This window comes from Oreochromis niloticus, linkage group LG14 (genome assembly GCF_001858045.2).
Source record: "Oreochromis niloticus isolate F11D_XX linkage group LG14, O_niloticus_UMD_NMBU, whole genome shotgun sequence".
In the NCBI taxonomy this organism is placed as follows: domain Eukaryota; kingdom Metazoa; phylum Chordata; class Actinopteri; order Cichliformes; family Cichlidae; genus Oreochromis; species Oreochromis niloticus.
In genome coordinates, this window is record NC_031979.2 from 26,340,778 (window position 1) to 26,352,788 (window position 12,011).

Consider the following 12,011-nt stretch of genomic DNA (forward strand, 5'->3'; position numbering starts at 1 on the left):
CATGAATTATTTAGATACAAATTTCTCAGACTGCGTTCGTTGTCACTGTGGTTTGCTGTATTACTGCTGAGCAGTAACTGGGTCGCTGCGTGTTGTATAACAGTGTATCTGGATGAGTTGCTAACAGATATAAATAACCAGAACTTCCCTTGGCTTCGAGGCCTTTGAAGTCCTTGCTACAGTAATGTCTATCAACAAATTCCCAAACTACAGTGAAGCTTTGATCTTTTCAGTTTTGGGGCATATTAAAAATTAGTGAGGAGGAAGAGAAAAAGAAATATTCTTTAAATCTGCACCACCTCCAAGTTCTGAAATGCTAACAGCTGATCTATTATACATTTCATACTGCAGGATTTATAGATGATATATATCCTCCTTATCCACCAAATAACTGAACCACGAAGGCTGTCAGTCATATTTAAACATCATTTGTCGGAATTCCTTTTTTACAAAATCTTCACATCCTCCTTTATTAATGCATTATTTCCCCACAGTGCCTTGGTGCTTGATTTTCATCACACTTTTCACTCCTCTGTTCAGCGTAAAAGTAGTTTTACTATTTCATGCAGAAATGGGTCCTTACATGAAGTTCTCCTTGTATACCAGGTCATATACAGAGAGGTTGTTGTATTAAACTGATCAATTATTTAGCATGACAGCCTTCTCAGCGTTAGCTTCTCTGTCTCTCTGTAGCTGGCCTTTGCAGAGGGGCAGAGTGAAGGACCAAAGGCTGGGCTGGACTCCAAGGAGCTGGTCTTTCTGGTCCAGATCACTTGCCAGGTAACATTACTTGCTGCTTTTTTGAATGAGATTAGATCGCAACATGTCGTATATTTCTTTCCATTTCCGTTTATCACTTGTTCGTCCTCTCAGGGTCGAAACTGGCTGGTGAAGAGGTCTTATGAAGACTTCCGGGTGCTGGACAAGCATCTGCACTTGTGTATATACGACCGTCGTTACTCCCAGCTCACTGAGCTGCCGCGATACGACACGCTGAAGGACACCGATGAGGTATCTATATCCATAACATATAATTTATCGGTTTAATGTTACAGACAGTTTGTCTTTTACAAATCTTGATCATGTGTTTCCTTTCAGTCAGTAGCCACAATGTTGGCAACCTACCTGTCCCGCTTCTCTAACATCGCTGACAATAAGATCAACTGTGGTCCGGTATTAACATGGATGGAGGTATCTGTTTATCTTTTTGGTGATTTTTTTCTGACATTTAGTTCTTGTTGCACAAAATCTTAAGTTTTTGATTTTAATCAGGAATTAGCACAACCGCACAACAGCTGTGCTAATGTATAAAAGCACAACAGAATTTAGAGAGTCCTGGGCAAGACTGGTAGCATTAACCCTCCACATTTCTGATGGTGAGAGAAACCAGAGCTCCAAGATTATATCAACACAAGCATGAAAGGACTTGGGCGGTTGTCAGTGTATTTTGCCAGTGAAATAGTGCGTCTCTTGTAGCTCATTCGCCTATAAAGATGACATTTGATGCCCTCCCCTCTACCCTTAATGACGATTTTGGACATTGAGGCGTTATAAACATGCTTTGAAGGCCGTTTAATAATAGTTTTTCCAGGAGCAGCTGCATAGGCAGAGATCTCCCTCACTAACGTCCGATGCACACCAGTTATTTTGTTCTCTAAGCAGACCTGAAATATGACAGAAGCCACTCAGTTAAAAAAAATAGCTTCAAGCGTTACCCCTAGAAGGCTTCGAGAGGTAAATAGTTAGAGCCCAGCTTGGTAAAGAAACAAGCAGTAAGACACAATTCAGCTGTCTGCTAATGAGAACTGTCAGTTCAAGTCGAACCATAATATGCTGGCTTTTGTTGGACTGAATTCTTTTTCACAAAACAAGGCAGTCACTTAATGTCAAGCCCTTTAAACCATTTTAAGTATTTACTGTCTGATCGACTGTTGCTAAAAAACAATCAATCAGTTTGTCTGATAGCTTATGCTACATGTAGTGCATTGGTCAGGCTCTGCTTTTAACAGGAAAAAACTGGTATTAAGTCAAGTTGGGAGTAAAAAGAAAATACTTTTTTTTCTCTCTTCTGCTGCCTGTCTCTGTCGCTTTTACTGCAGTGACAGAGCTCCCGTTCCCTGCTTCCTGTGCTTAAGAAAAACTGGGCTAACACGTCTCTGTTGTAACACTTTTTATTTTTAGATCGACAACAAGGGGAACCATCTGCTGGTGTCTGAAGAAGCTTCAATCAATGTCCCCGCCATTGCCGCTGCCCACGTCACCAAGCGGTACACAGCCCAGGCCACAGACGAGCTAACCTTTGAGGTACCAGCTATTATAAAACATCTATGAGAAACACACTCCCACTTGTTTAACTTGTTTTTTCTTCTTTAACTAGATTTTATTTGAGTGTTTAGCATATGCAGATTTCTGATTCCATCATGATTCCTTTTTAATGGACTCACCTGTGATCAGACTCATCATCACACACTTTGTGATCCAGGTGGGGGACATTGTGTCAGTCATCGACATGCCGCCTAAAGAAGACACAGGCTGGTGGCGAGGGAAACATGGATTTCAGGTATAATAAATGCACAAATGTCCTCTTTCTACTGTATAATAATACAGTTAAAAACAGGTAATACCTTGAATTTAATTGAAGAGAACCCATTTCCTCATCTAAGATCAGTGGAGTTTATAATGAAGTTATGCTTATTGTTCTTCCATAATATTGTGTGGATCACATACAAGAACACCAGTGTTGTTTTTATCTTGTGGCTGTGTATGTGTGAATTAGGCAGGCAAGACACCATAGGTGTCCCACTTTTTTACCTTTTAATGTTTCTGAGTCATTCTATCATCATGCGTCTTCTGCTCGGCTATCTCTGGTTTGCATAAACATTTTGTGTCTGATCCAAAAAGAATGAATAGTTTCTAAATGGTACTTAGTTATAACTAAGCAAATGATTTTTAAAAAATATATTTTTTCATTTTCGAGTCCTACTGCCCTGGAGCAGTGTGATGATCCAGACTAAATATATTCAGAGAGACATTAAAAGTGCAACAATGTAGCATTTTCATATATTCTGGCAGTTAGTGTGTGTCCTTGCTCGCCTGCAGCAGTTGTGGCTTTAGAGTTACTGTTGGGATGGGGAGTTAAGGTCTTGTATTGGCATGTGGAAACGGCAATTTGGCCTTGCAACACTTATGACATGAAAGTTAATTATTAATTCCTTTCTTATTACTGTTAATTATTTTGCTGTATTTAATGTATAAAAACATTTCAGGCGTTTTATTTTGGATACCTTTTGAGATATTCATATTCAAATATAGTTTCAGATTTCAAAGTGTGAAAGAAAAACCCGCTGGGAGTGGCTCAACAGACCAGAAATACAATGTATACAAAGTAATTAGCATATGAAGCCTAAATTTCACAGCAATCATTATATCCTCAGACTTTGGATCCACAACATTTTTATGCAAATTGGAGATGGGTGAGCAGAAAATGATTTTAAAAATTTGATGCTTTGAAATTAAATGAACCATTTATAATGTTCATACGAAGTCTGTGGAAATATTTAATAATAGGTTTGGCCTGCAACTCCAGGATGCTGTCCAAATCTTTTGACAGACCTTACCAAAGTAATCAAATGTGTTGTTGTCCCTGCTAGAGTAGAAGTAGTTGCTGCCAACAGGAGCACGTTTTGCAATGAGGATCTAGACGCAACGAGACAGACTCACAGGTTTTGTGTCTGTTTGTCACAAACAATGCCAGCCACACTATTGCAGCTGATAGCTGACAATTTAGCGTCTGAGGCAGCGTCTCATGCTTCCTGACCTATTTCTGCACCCTCGCCGTATAACAGTCTGCTCCAGCATAAAACACCCCCTCTGGTCCTTTTAACATTCAAGCGTATCACAGTTTCTGTCTCTCCTCTTTAGTCCTCTCAGTCTCTCTTCTCTCTTCTTCCAGGTTGGTTTCTTCCCCTGTGACTGTGTTGAGCTGATAAATGACAAGATTCCCCCCAGTGTTCAAAGCTCAGTGCCAAAGCCAGGTACTTTTCAGTGTGTGTGTGTGTGTGTGTGTGTCGGTGTGTGATGATTTATTTAAGACTTGCTTCCAGGATATGAGTCAGATTGATTTCACTTGCCTGTTATATGTGTGTTGGTTGTGTGTTTCATCTTAATCAGTGTGTAAGAAGCATGGAAAGCTGGTAACGTTCCTGAGGTCTTTTATGAAGTCTCGCCCGCCGCCGCAGAAGCTCAGGCAGCGCGGCATCCTCCGAGAGCGTGTGTTTGGCTGTGACCTGGGGGAACATCTCCACAACTCAGGGCATGAGGGTAAAATGGATTTTTATTTCTCATTTTACAGTAAATCATTTTTACCTGCTGGCTGTTCACATTTCAGTGTAAACTGCTGGAAGGTAAGAACTAATCCCAAAGCAGGGATTACCCCGTGAATCTGTGGCTCTCTGTAGATTTTTATAGATTTGCCAAAACTGCTTTGTGTATTTTGGGCTTTTAGGCCTTTGGGTCAATAGGTAGACAATGCTCATGTGACTTTCACCTTTCTAATCTTGTGTATTATTTTTATTTCATACATTTCTTGCTAAATATTGTAGTAAAATCTGTTCTTCACACTGGACAATGTAATTTCCCACCTTCACTATGTTGTGACTCCTTACAATGAAGCGATGCCTACTTGTAACCTTTCCTCATGGGAACACTTCAGCCAGTGAGTAATGATTCATAGAAAACAGCTGAAATAGGAAAAAATCCAGTTGAATTACAGTGTGTTTTTACCTGTTGAAGGTGGGCGATGTATGTTTAAATGCTGCGTAAACACTTAGTTCACTCAAGAGTCTTAACAGCCTCAGGACTGTGTGTTGTGGATTCGCTCAAGGTAACCACAGTACCTTGTATTTACAGTGAATGAGCCTGTTATCCACTGCAACACAGTGGCTCAGTGAAATGTTTTTATTTGTCGCATAGTACAACAACCCACGCTGTGGTACGGAGAAATAAGATCTGGCTTTTTAGCTTAGGCTGCACATGCATTACTTACTGCAGGATGACATCTTGATATGGTTGATTTTTGTCAGGGCGTCCCATTGAAATGCTTTTGAAAGAACCAATCGAGGTATCAAAAATGTGTGTAAAATGTAACAAATGCAACATGATATAGAAAACCTTCAACTTATAAAACACCTGAAGTCTCTCAAAGAAAGCACATTTTTAATGATGACTTTCAATTCTACAGTACAGTGGTCCCCCGTTTATCGCGGGAGTTATGTTCCAAAAATAACCCGCGATAGTTAAAATCCGCAAGGTAGCCAACTTTATTTTTTACAATTATTATAGATGTTTTAAGGCTGTAAAACACCTCACTACACACTTTATACACTTTTCTGAGACAGGCATGAACATTTTAACACTTTTCTCTCTTGTTTAAATACTCTCAAAGTTCTAACCTTCGTAGAAAAATAAGTCCAGTATCATAGAATGAAACCAAAGGCACCCACGGTTGCTTTTGGCGGTGCAAAACGTTTCATCTACATTGTTCTGTTTGTTGGGGAGAAAACTTACAAACATACAGTGCACCACTTCAGAGTCACACTGCTAGTGATCAAAGATTTATGTAAATTTGACAAGCTGAATGCAGACACGGCATGAGATCGATTGATTATGGTCTACAGCCAATCAGGACGCAGAACACAATGCGCTGTCAAAAAAACCAAACAAAAAACAGCATGCAAAATTGCACACAAAAAAATCTGCAAAACAGCGAGACCACGAAAAGTGAACGGCGTTATAGCGAGGGACCTCTGTAGCTATAAGCGTGTTTGAGTCCTCCTGCAAAGTAATCCATGTCTAAGGTGCAAAAATAGCAGATTATCACAAAAACACACTAAAAAGCAGCTATTTAAATGTGACTGTTGGAGTTGAAACAGAGAATGATGCAGAGGTAAGCTGGACGTTTACCACTGTTACCTGCCAGGGGTCAGTGATGGCCAACCCAGTAAACAGAATGGAGTGGTTAGGAAAAGTCTTGGCTTGTAATAACATGTAGAGATGCACAGTACACTGAATCAAGACAAAACTGATGTTTTATTGTTACATCTATCATTTTCTATCACCTCTCTGAGTCATTGGCCACGGGGCCAGCTGTCTAAGCAAATAAGTTCAGACCTCCCTCTCCCCAACCACCTCCCTAACTCATCCAGTGGACCCCCTTTCAGTCAAACATGTCAGAATCATCTCACCAAGGAGGCATCCAGGAAGCCACCTCAACTAGCTCTTGATGTGGAGGAGCAGCAGCTTTACTCTGAGCCCCTTTCAAATGACTGAGCTTTTCATCCGATCTCAAAGAGAGAGCTTCCCTTTGGGGGAAGCTCATTTCTACCAGCAGGCTGTATGGAGTGCAGCTGTGCAGTAGCTGAAGCAAAAACTTTGATGTGGGAGGAGTTTGTTGAGACCATGGTGCAAAACTTTTGGTAGACTTCGGGGAAATTGTGACAAACCATCAGGTTTTCCAGGAGGGGAAAGCAGGGCTCTACTCACATTGTCTATAGTAACAGTAGTGCACTGCTGACTTTAGGAGGAATAGTTCGATCCCAGTAGCACGGCTTCCATAGAAGAATCACAGACTGGGGACCAGGGGGAAGACTCGCCCATCACTGGTGGCCAGGCTCCTGGGCTGGATGAGATTCTTCTTGAATTTCTTAAGTAACTGGATGTTTCAGGGCTGTGTTAGTGGGCATGCTTTTGCTGCAAAGCACTAAAGTTGTGGACAATATCTCTGGACTGGCAGACTGTGGTAGTGGTTTCTCTTTTTAAGAAGGCGGACCGGAGAATGTGTTCCAGCTTCATGGGGATCACACTCTTCAGCCTCCTCGGTAAGATCTACGGCAGGCTGCTTAAGAGGAGAGTCCATTTGGTAGTCAGAGGAACAATGAGTTTTGGGGGGTTGTTCTTATGTGGTAATGCATAGACAACTTAAGATATCCTAAACGAATGAAGCATGTCGCTGACCGTCTTTGTCTCTTGCAGTTCCCCAGGTTGTTAAGAGTTGTGCAGACTTCATAGAGAAGCATGGAGTCGTGGATGGGATCTACAGGCTCTCAGGGATCTCTTCCAACATTCAGAAACTGAGGTTTGTGCCTGTTTCGTACATGCTGCAAAATCGAAATATAGCAGGATTCCCAGGAAGGACCAAATTCCAGAACTGGCTTCTACCTTCTAAAACATTCCCTCTAGTCTGAGTTCCCTCTGGGGTTTCAGTGTCTTTTTTTCTTTTTGCTTATTGTATTTTTTCTTTCGAAAGCTTTGTTGGTGACTGAAGAATGATAAGTTAATAAATTAGGAAGCACTAATTGGAAATATACTGAGATTCATTAAATATTGTTTTCTTTTTGAGCTGCTTCTCTTGAAATCCATCAAACACAATTTGTTTCAAGCTGTGCAGCTCTGAACGGCTGTAATGGTCTTCTCATCTATTTTATGCTTGCCAGGAGGAATTTGTGAAACAATCCCCCATCAGTACATAAATTAGGCACAGAACCTGATGGTGTTTGACAGCCAATCAAAATGACTTTTCTCACTTAAAATAACTGACTGTCACCACATGAAATAGTCTTTCAAAATTTATGAAAACAGGAGATAAAAAAGCAGTCGACACTTTTGACGATTTTCTCACAATAATCAGCAAGCTTATCAACAGATTTCCTGCATTAGATGCAAGAATGAAGATTTTGTTTTTCAAACAAAGGCACTGAAAATCTTCAGTGGTCTCGAGGCAAATGATATTAAAAGGCATAAATTATCATGTGGTAAATTAATGGTTTCTGCCTCAAAAGGAGCTTATAGTCCTGTTTCTGTTGTTTGTTTTTCTCATATATTGACAGATGGGCAGTAGGATGACTCCCACACTGTTCTGTTTTTCTCTTTATTTTGGTCTCCATGTAGGCATGAGTTTGACTCTGAACAGATCCCAGACCTGAGCAGAGACGTCTACACACAGGATATCCACTCAGTGGGCTCTCTCTGCAAACTGTACTTCAGGGAGCTGCCCAACCCTCTCCTCACCTACCAGCTCTATGACAGATTCTCAGTAAGGACCACAGCACGGGTTTACACTGGGAATAGAAGCTGGTATTGCAACAGTGTCAAGTATTACAAGTAGGGCAAAAAAGCTGCGAGGAACATATTTCTAGTTATTCAGTGGTAACAAAAGAACAGAGGAAATCATTTCAAAATTTCTGCTCATTTTGAAGTGCTGCTCAAAATGGGGTCAGTGCATCACGCTGAGCTTTCTAGGAACAGCGGGGATTGTGCATGTTAAAACCCGAATAGCAGATTATGCGAGACGAAACAGTGGCTGCTTTGAATATTTTAAAAAGGGGGGGAAAAACGAGAGCGGGGATGTTGAGGAAACTCCCTCGGCTGTGATTAATGGTCTCGAAGTCATGTGCGCTTTATCCTCTGTCTTTTTACAGGAGGCTGTGTCTGCAGCCACAGATGAGGAGAGGCTGGTCAAAATCCACAATGTCATCCAGCAGCTGCCTCCTCCACATTACAGGTCAGCTTTCAAGCTCGCTGCTGCTGCACCCTGGTGGTCTGAAGTAGAAATGGGATTTTGTAAACAGCATGTCGGACCCTGCTGAGAGTCTGATTTGGTTTGTGGGAGCCGTGAGATCCCGTTTTCCTACACAAGCCTATATCTCAGTTACAAAAATGTCTCTCATATTCACCAAATAGAGCAATTTCAAGTTATTTTATTCAGCTTGAGATTTGAAAAACTGATCCTACCAGTTTCAAATCTTTTTATTGGTAATAGGAAGGATAACTGTGTTGGGTTTGAGCAGATACAATAAGCCAAAGTTGGCAATTTTTAAACTCTTAAAAAGAAAAAAACGTTAGATTAAATATTTACTTTTTTTCTGCAGGACACTGGAGTTCCTCATGAGGCACCTCTCCCAACTTGCCACCTTCAGCTCCATCACTAACATGCACACAAAAAACCTAGCTATCGTCTGGGCACCTAACCTCCTCAGGTGACTATCATAGCGTCGCAGCATTAGCTTTACTGTTTCATTCTAGCCTTTCTGTGACGGTGAACTGGGGCATGTCTCAGTGGTACAGAGCTGTGAAATGGGTTGCGCTGTGCTTTGCTGTGTTTCAGGTCCAGACAGATCGAGTCGGCCTGCTTTAGCGGCACAGCCGCGTTCATGGAGGTGCGTATCCAGTCGGTGGTGGTGGAATTCATCCTCAATAATACAGAGGCTCTCTTCAGCCCCAAACTTAACTCGATCATAAGGGAAAGTACTGGTAAGTGTTCTTTTTAAACTGTTTCCCAGTCAAGGATTATACATATATACCCTATATACATCTCTAACACACTGAACATTTCAATTTTAGGTAACAACACCTTATCCAGACCAAAGTCCCTGATGGTCTGCTCCCCATCCACTAAGTTACTGTCTATAGAGGAAGCTCAGGCTCGCACACAGGTACATCTGGGCTCCCCGGCTACCACCCCCTGCCTCACCCACAGTGACTACATCGAGGTCGGAGAGGGACCAGGAGCTCTCCTCGGCAAGTTCCACACAGTCATCGAGTTTCCGATGGAGAGGTTGGTATACGGCCGCCTTCTGTGATATATGTGAAGGAGTCCTTCTGCTTCTCGAACCGCGACTCGCACGCTGTCACACCCGATCTGATCTGTTTATTGATAACAGTTAATGGATGAACAGCATATTTGGCACTTAATTAAAAGTCATTTACAAAGCAAAGCTGCAAACTTTATAACTAAATTATTCTTTAATTAGATTCCATGAGATGAATAATCGGCCAAAACAAGTATCTGAAAATGTCAAGTTCACTTTCGGGAAGTTTGCATTTTCTCTTTTTTTCTTTTTTGTTTTAATCCAATCAGATGACTGATGAGCCATGGTGAGACATCCGTCATCTGTCAGTCCGTTTACAGTATTGGTCACAGTTGAATCACACTTAACGATGATCACGTAATGGGTCTTCACTCAAGTTTTACAACAATTTGTCTGAATACAAATTGTAACACATAAAAAAATGTGTTACAATTTCAAGGTTTTTCCATTTTCACAGTGTGACCTTCATGCACACCACTTACAAATTCTTGCTCCTGACGTGCTGAAAAATCAGCTCAAACTATTTAGTCATTCAAGTCATTAACATGAGATCCTCCATGATAATAAACATGCTTGAACAACATGAAAAAACCAGAAAAAACAAATGACAGGAGAGTTCGAACTTTCACTTAAAAGCCACACATTTCGTGTATCCTGTTATATCCTGTTAGATGGTGATGAACATGCTCCTATTGGTCATAATCATTGAGTCAGTGCTCGTATTACTGGTCGGGGGTTTCCTATCATCATTGTGCTAATCCGGTCCATTCTGTGACATGATGATCATGCCTTTTATGGGCGTGGCAGGATCCTCTTTGAGTTTTGAATGGATTTGAATTCTAATAAGTTTGTGTAAAACAGCCAATCAGTGACAAGAAAACTTTTCACTCTCTTGTCATACTTCACACTATCATGCAATTTGTGATGGATCGTGAGTCATCGCTAACATTCTGGTTGTAGACTAGATAATTAATCGCATCATATAATGAAAAAATAGTAACTACTAATGTCTTGTTTTTGTTCTCAGCAGTTATTTCTTCTTCTTGTACTTTTAGAAACAAGCGCCAGTATTGAAAATGATGCGTTTCTGTGTTGCAGCAGCAAGCGGCCTCCTGCTAAGGCTAAGAAGTCTCCAGTGGGGACCTGGCTCTCTTTTTTCCACCTGGGCAAGTCCCATTCTGTGTCCAAACGTAAACTGAAGCGACACCCCAGTGAGCCTAACGAGATAAAGAGTATTGCACTGCCAGGTCAGCTCACTGCTGCAGTTGCGCAGCCAGAAAACATGCAGCTTCTGTACCCCAAATCTTCATTGCTTCCTTTTTGCATTTTAATTTATGACTTTCTTGTACTGATTGATGTATTTATTAGAGATGCTGATTAATTTATTAGGAATAATAATTTGATCAAATGTTTGCAGGGGGAAGAGGAGATAGTGGCACTTTGCGCTCTACCAAAAGTGAAGAATCTCTCACCTCTTTGCAAAATTTAGAAGGTAATTAATCTTTAATATTGTCTATTTTCCACACTTCAAACATGCTGCCGGTGGTTTATAATATTTTTGTACAACTTACTACTAAAGAATCAGTATAAATATAATATGAGTATAATTTTATTCCATCCCAGGGGAGCCTCCAAGTTACCGTCCTCTCAGACCTCGTTCAACTAGCGAGGCCATGTCTGCCGTCAGTAAAGACGACCTCCACAACGGCGGGAGTAAACGCGACCGCAAAGCAAAACCGCCACATGAGAGTCACGCTGGTGCTGATCGTGTCAGTACTGCAGCGGGCATTTCACCTCCACACCAGGAGGATGACCTCGACCTTTCTCCACCGGCTGCAGGCATCTCTACTTTAGACTTTGACCCCATGTCTTTTCAGTGCAGCCCACCCTCAGCAACCCCTGGACCACAACACAGTAAAGATGCAAACAAGTGGAGGAAGAATGTTGGTTGTTCTAGTGAATCAGAGCTCATCTCTTCTCCTAACAACAACCTGGCCTGCCTACACTCTCCAGACATTAGTCCAGTGCTCAGTAAAGGTGTGAGGAAGGTTAGCTACAAGCAGCTCTCCCCTAAACTCAGGAAGAAATCATTTAAGACGCAAGCAGATGTTCAGTCTGCATCCATGCCTCTGCCACCTCAGCCGGTTACTTCTACCCCAGTGGATAACAGTGGAGCTCCACTGGCAGATGGAAAAGGGCCCAAAGCGTCCTATCAACACTGCAGCCCACTCAGCACAGCGAGCCAGGCATCAGCTGTGACAGACCTCACTCAGTCTGCACAGAACATGTCCGATCCAGGTTAGTGCCATTCCTCTTTCACATTGCATACTTGATTTAGTTAGTGGTTATTTAAATAAGAATGCCTTT

General features: G+C 41.6%; 1 protein-coding gene across 5 annotated transcripts in view; it reads left to right on the forward strand.

The window, feature by feature from the left end:
• The window catches only part of arhgap32a (Rho GTPase activating protein 32a), a 28,305-nt gene that overhangs the window by 12,853 nt on the left and 3,441 nt on the right, over window positions 1–12,011 (forward strand). For 4 of the 5 annotated variants that reach the window (XM_019345252.2, XM_005459616.4, XM_013277519.3 and 1 more), the window contains 16 exons: window positions 694–780; window positions 874–1,011; window positions 1,099–1,191; window positions 2,182–2,304; window positions 2,483–2,560; window positions 3,953–4,034; window positions 4,171–4,320; window positions 7,030–7,132; window positions 7,945–8,089; window positions 8,475–8,557; window positions 8,925–9,032; window positions 9,161–9,306; window positions 9,397–9,610; window positions 10,743–10,891; window positions 11,062–11,136; window positions 11,268–11,942. In XM_019345252.2, the coding sequence (XP_019200797.1) occupies window positions 694–780; window positions 874–1,011; window positions 1,099–1,191; window positions 2,182–2,304; window positions 2,483–2,560; window positions 3,953–4,034; window positions 4,171–4,320; window positions 7,030–7,132; window positions 7,945–8,089; window positions 8,475–8,557; window positions 8,925–9,032; window positions 9,161–9,306; window positions 9,397–9,610; window positions 10,743–10,891; window positions 11,062–11,136; window positions 11,268–11,942 (2,449 nt within the window). The remainder of the gene's footprint in view (window positions 1–693; window positions 781–873; window positions 1,012–1,098; window positions 1,192–2,181; window positions 2,305–2,482; window positions 2,561–3,952; window positions 4,035–4,170; window positions 4,321–7,029; window positions 7,133–7,944; window positions 8,090–8,474; window positions 8,558–8,924; window positions 9,033–9,160; window positions 9,307–9,396; window positions 9,611–10,742; window positions 10,892–11,061; window positions 11,137–11,267; window positions 11,943–12,011) is intronic. The other variant, XM_013277520.3, reaches the window with a different exon arrangement.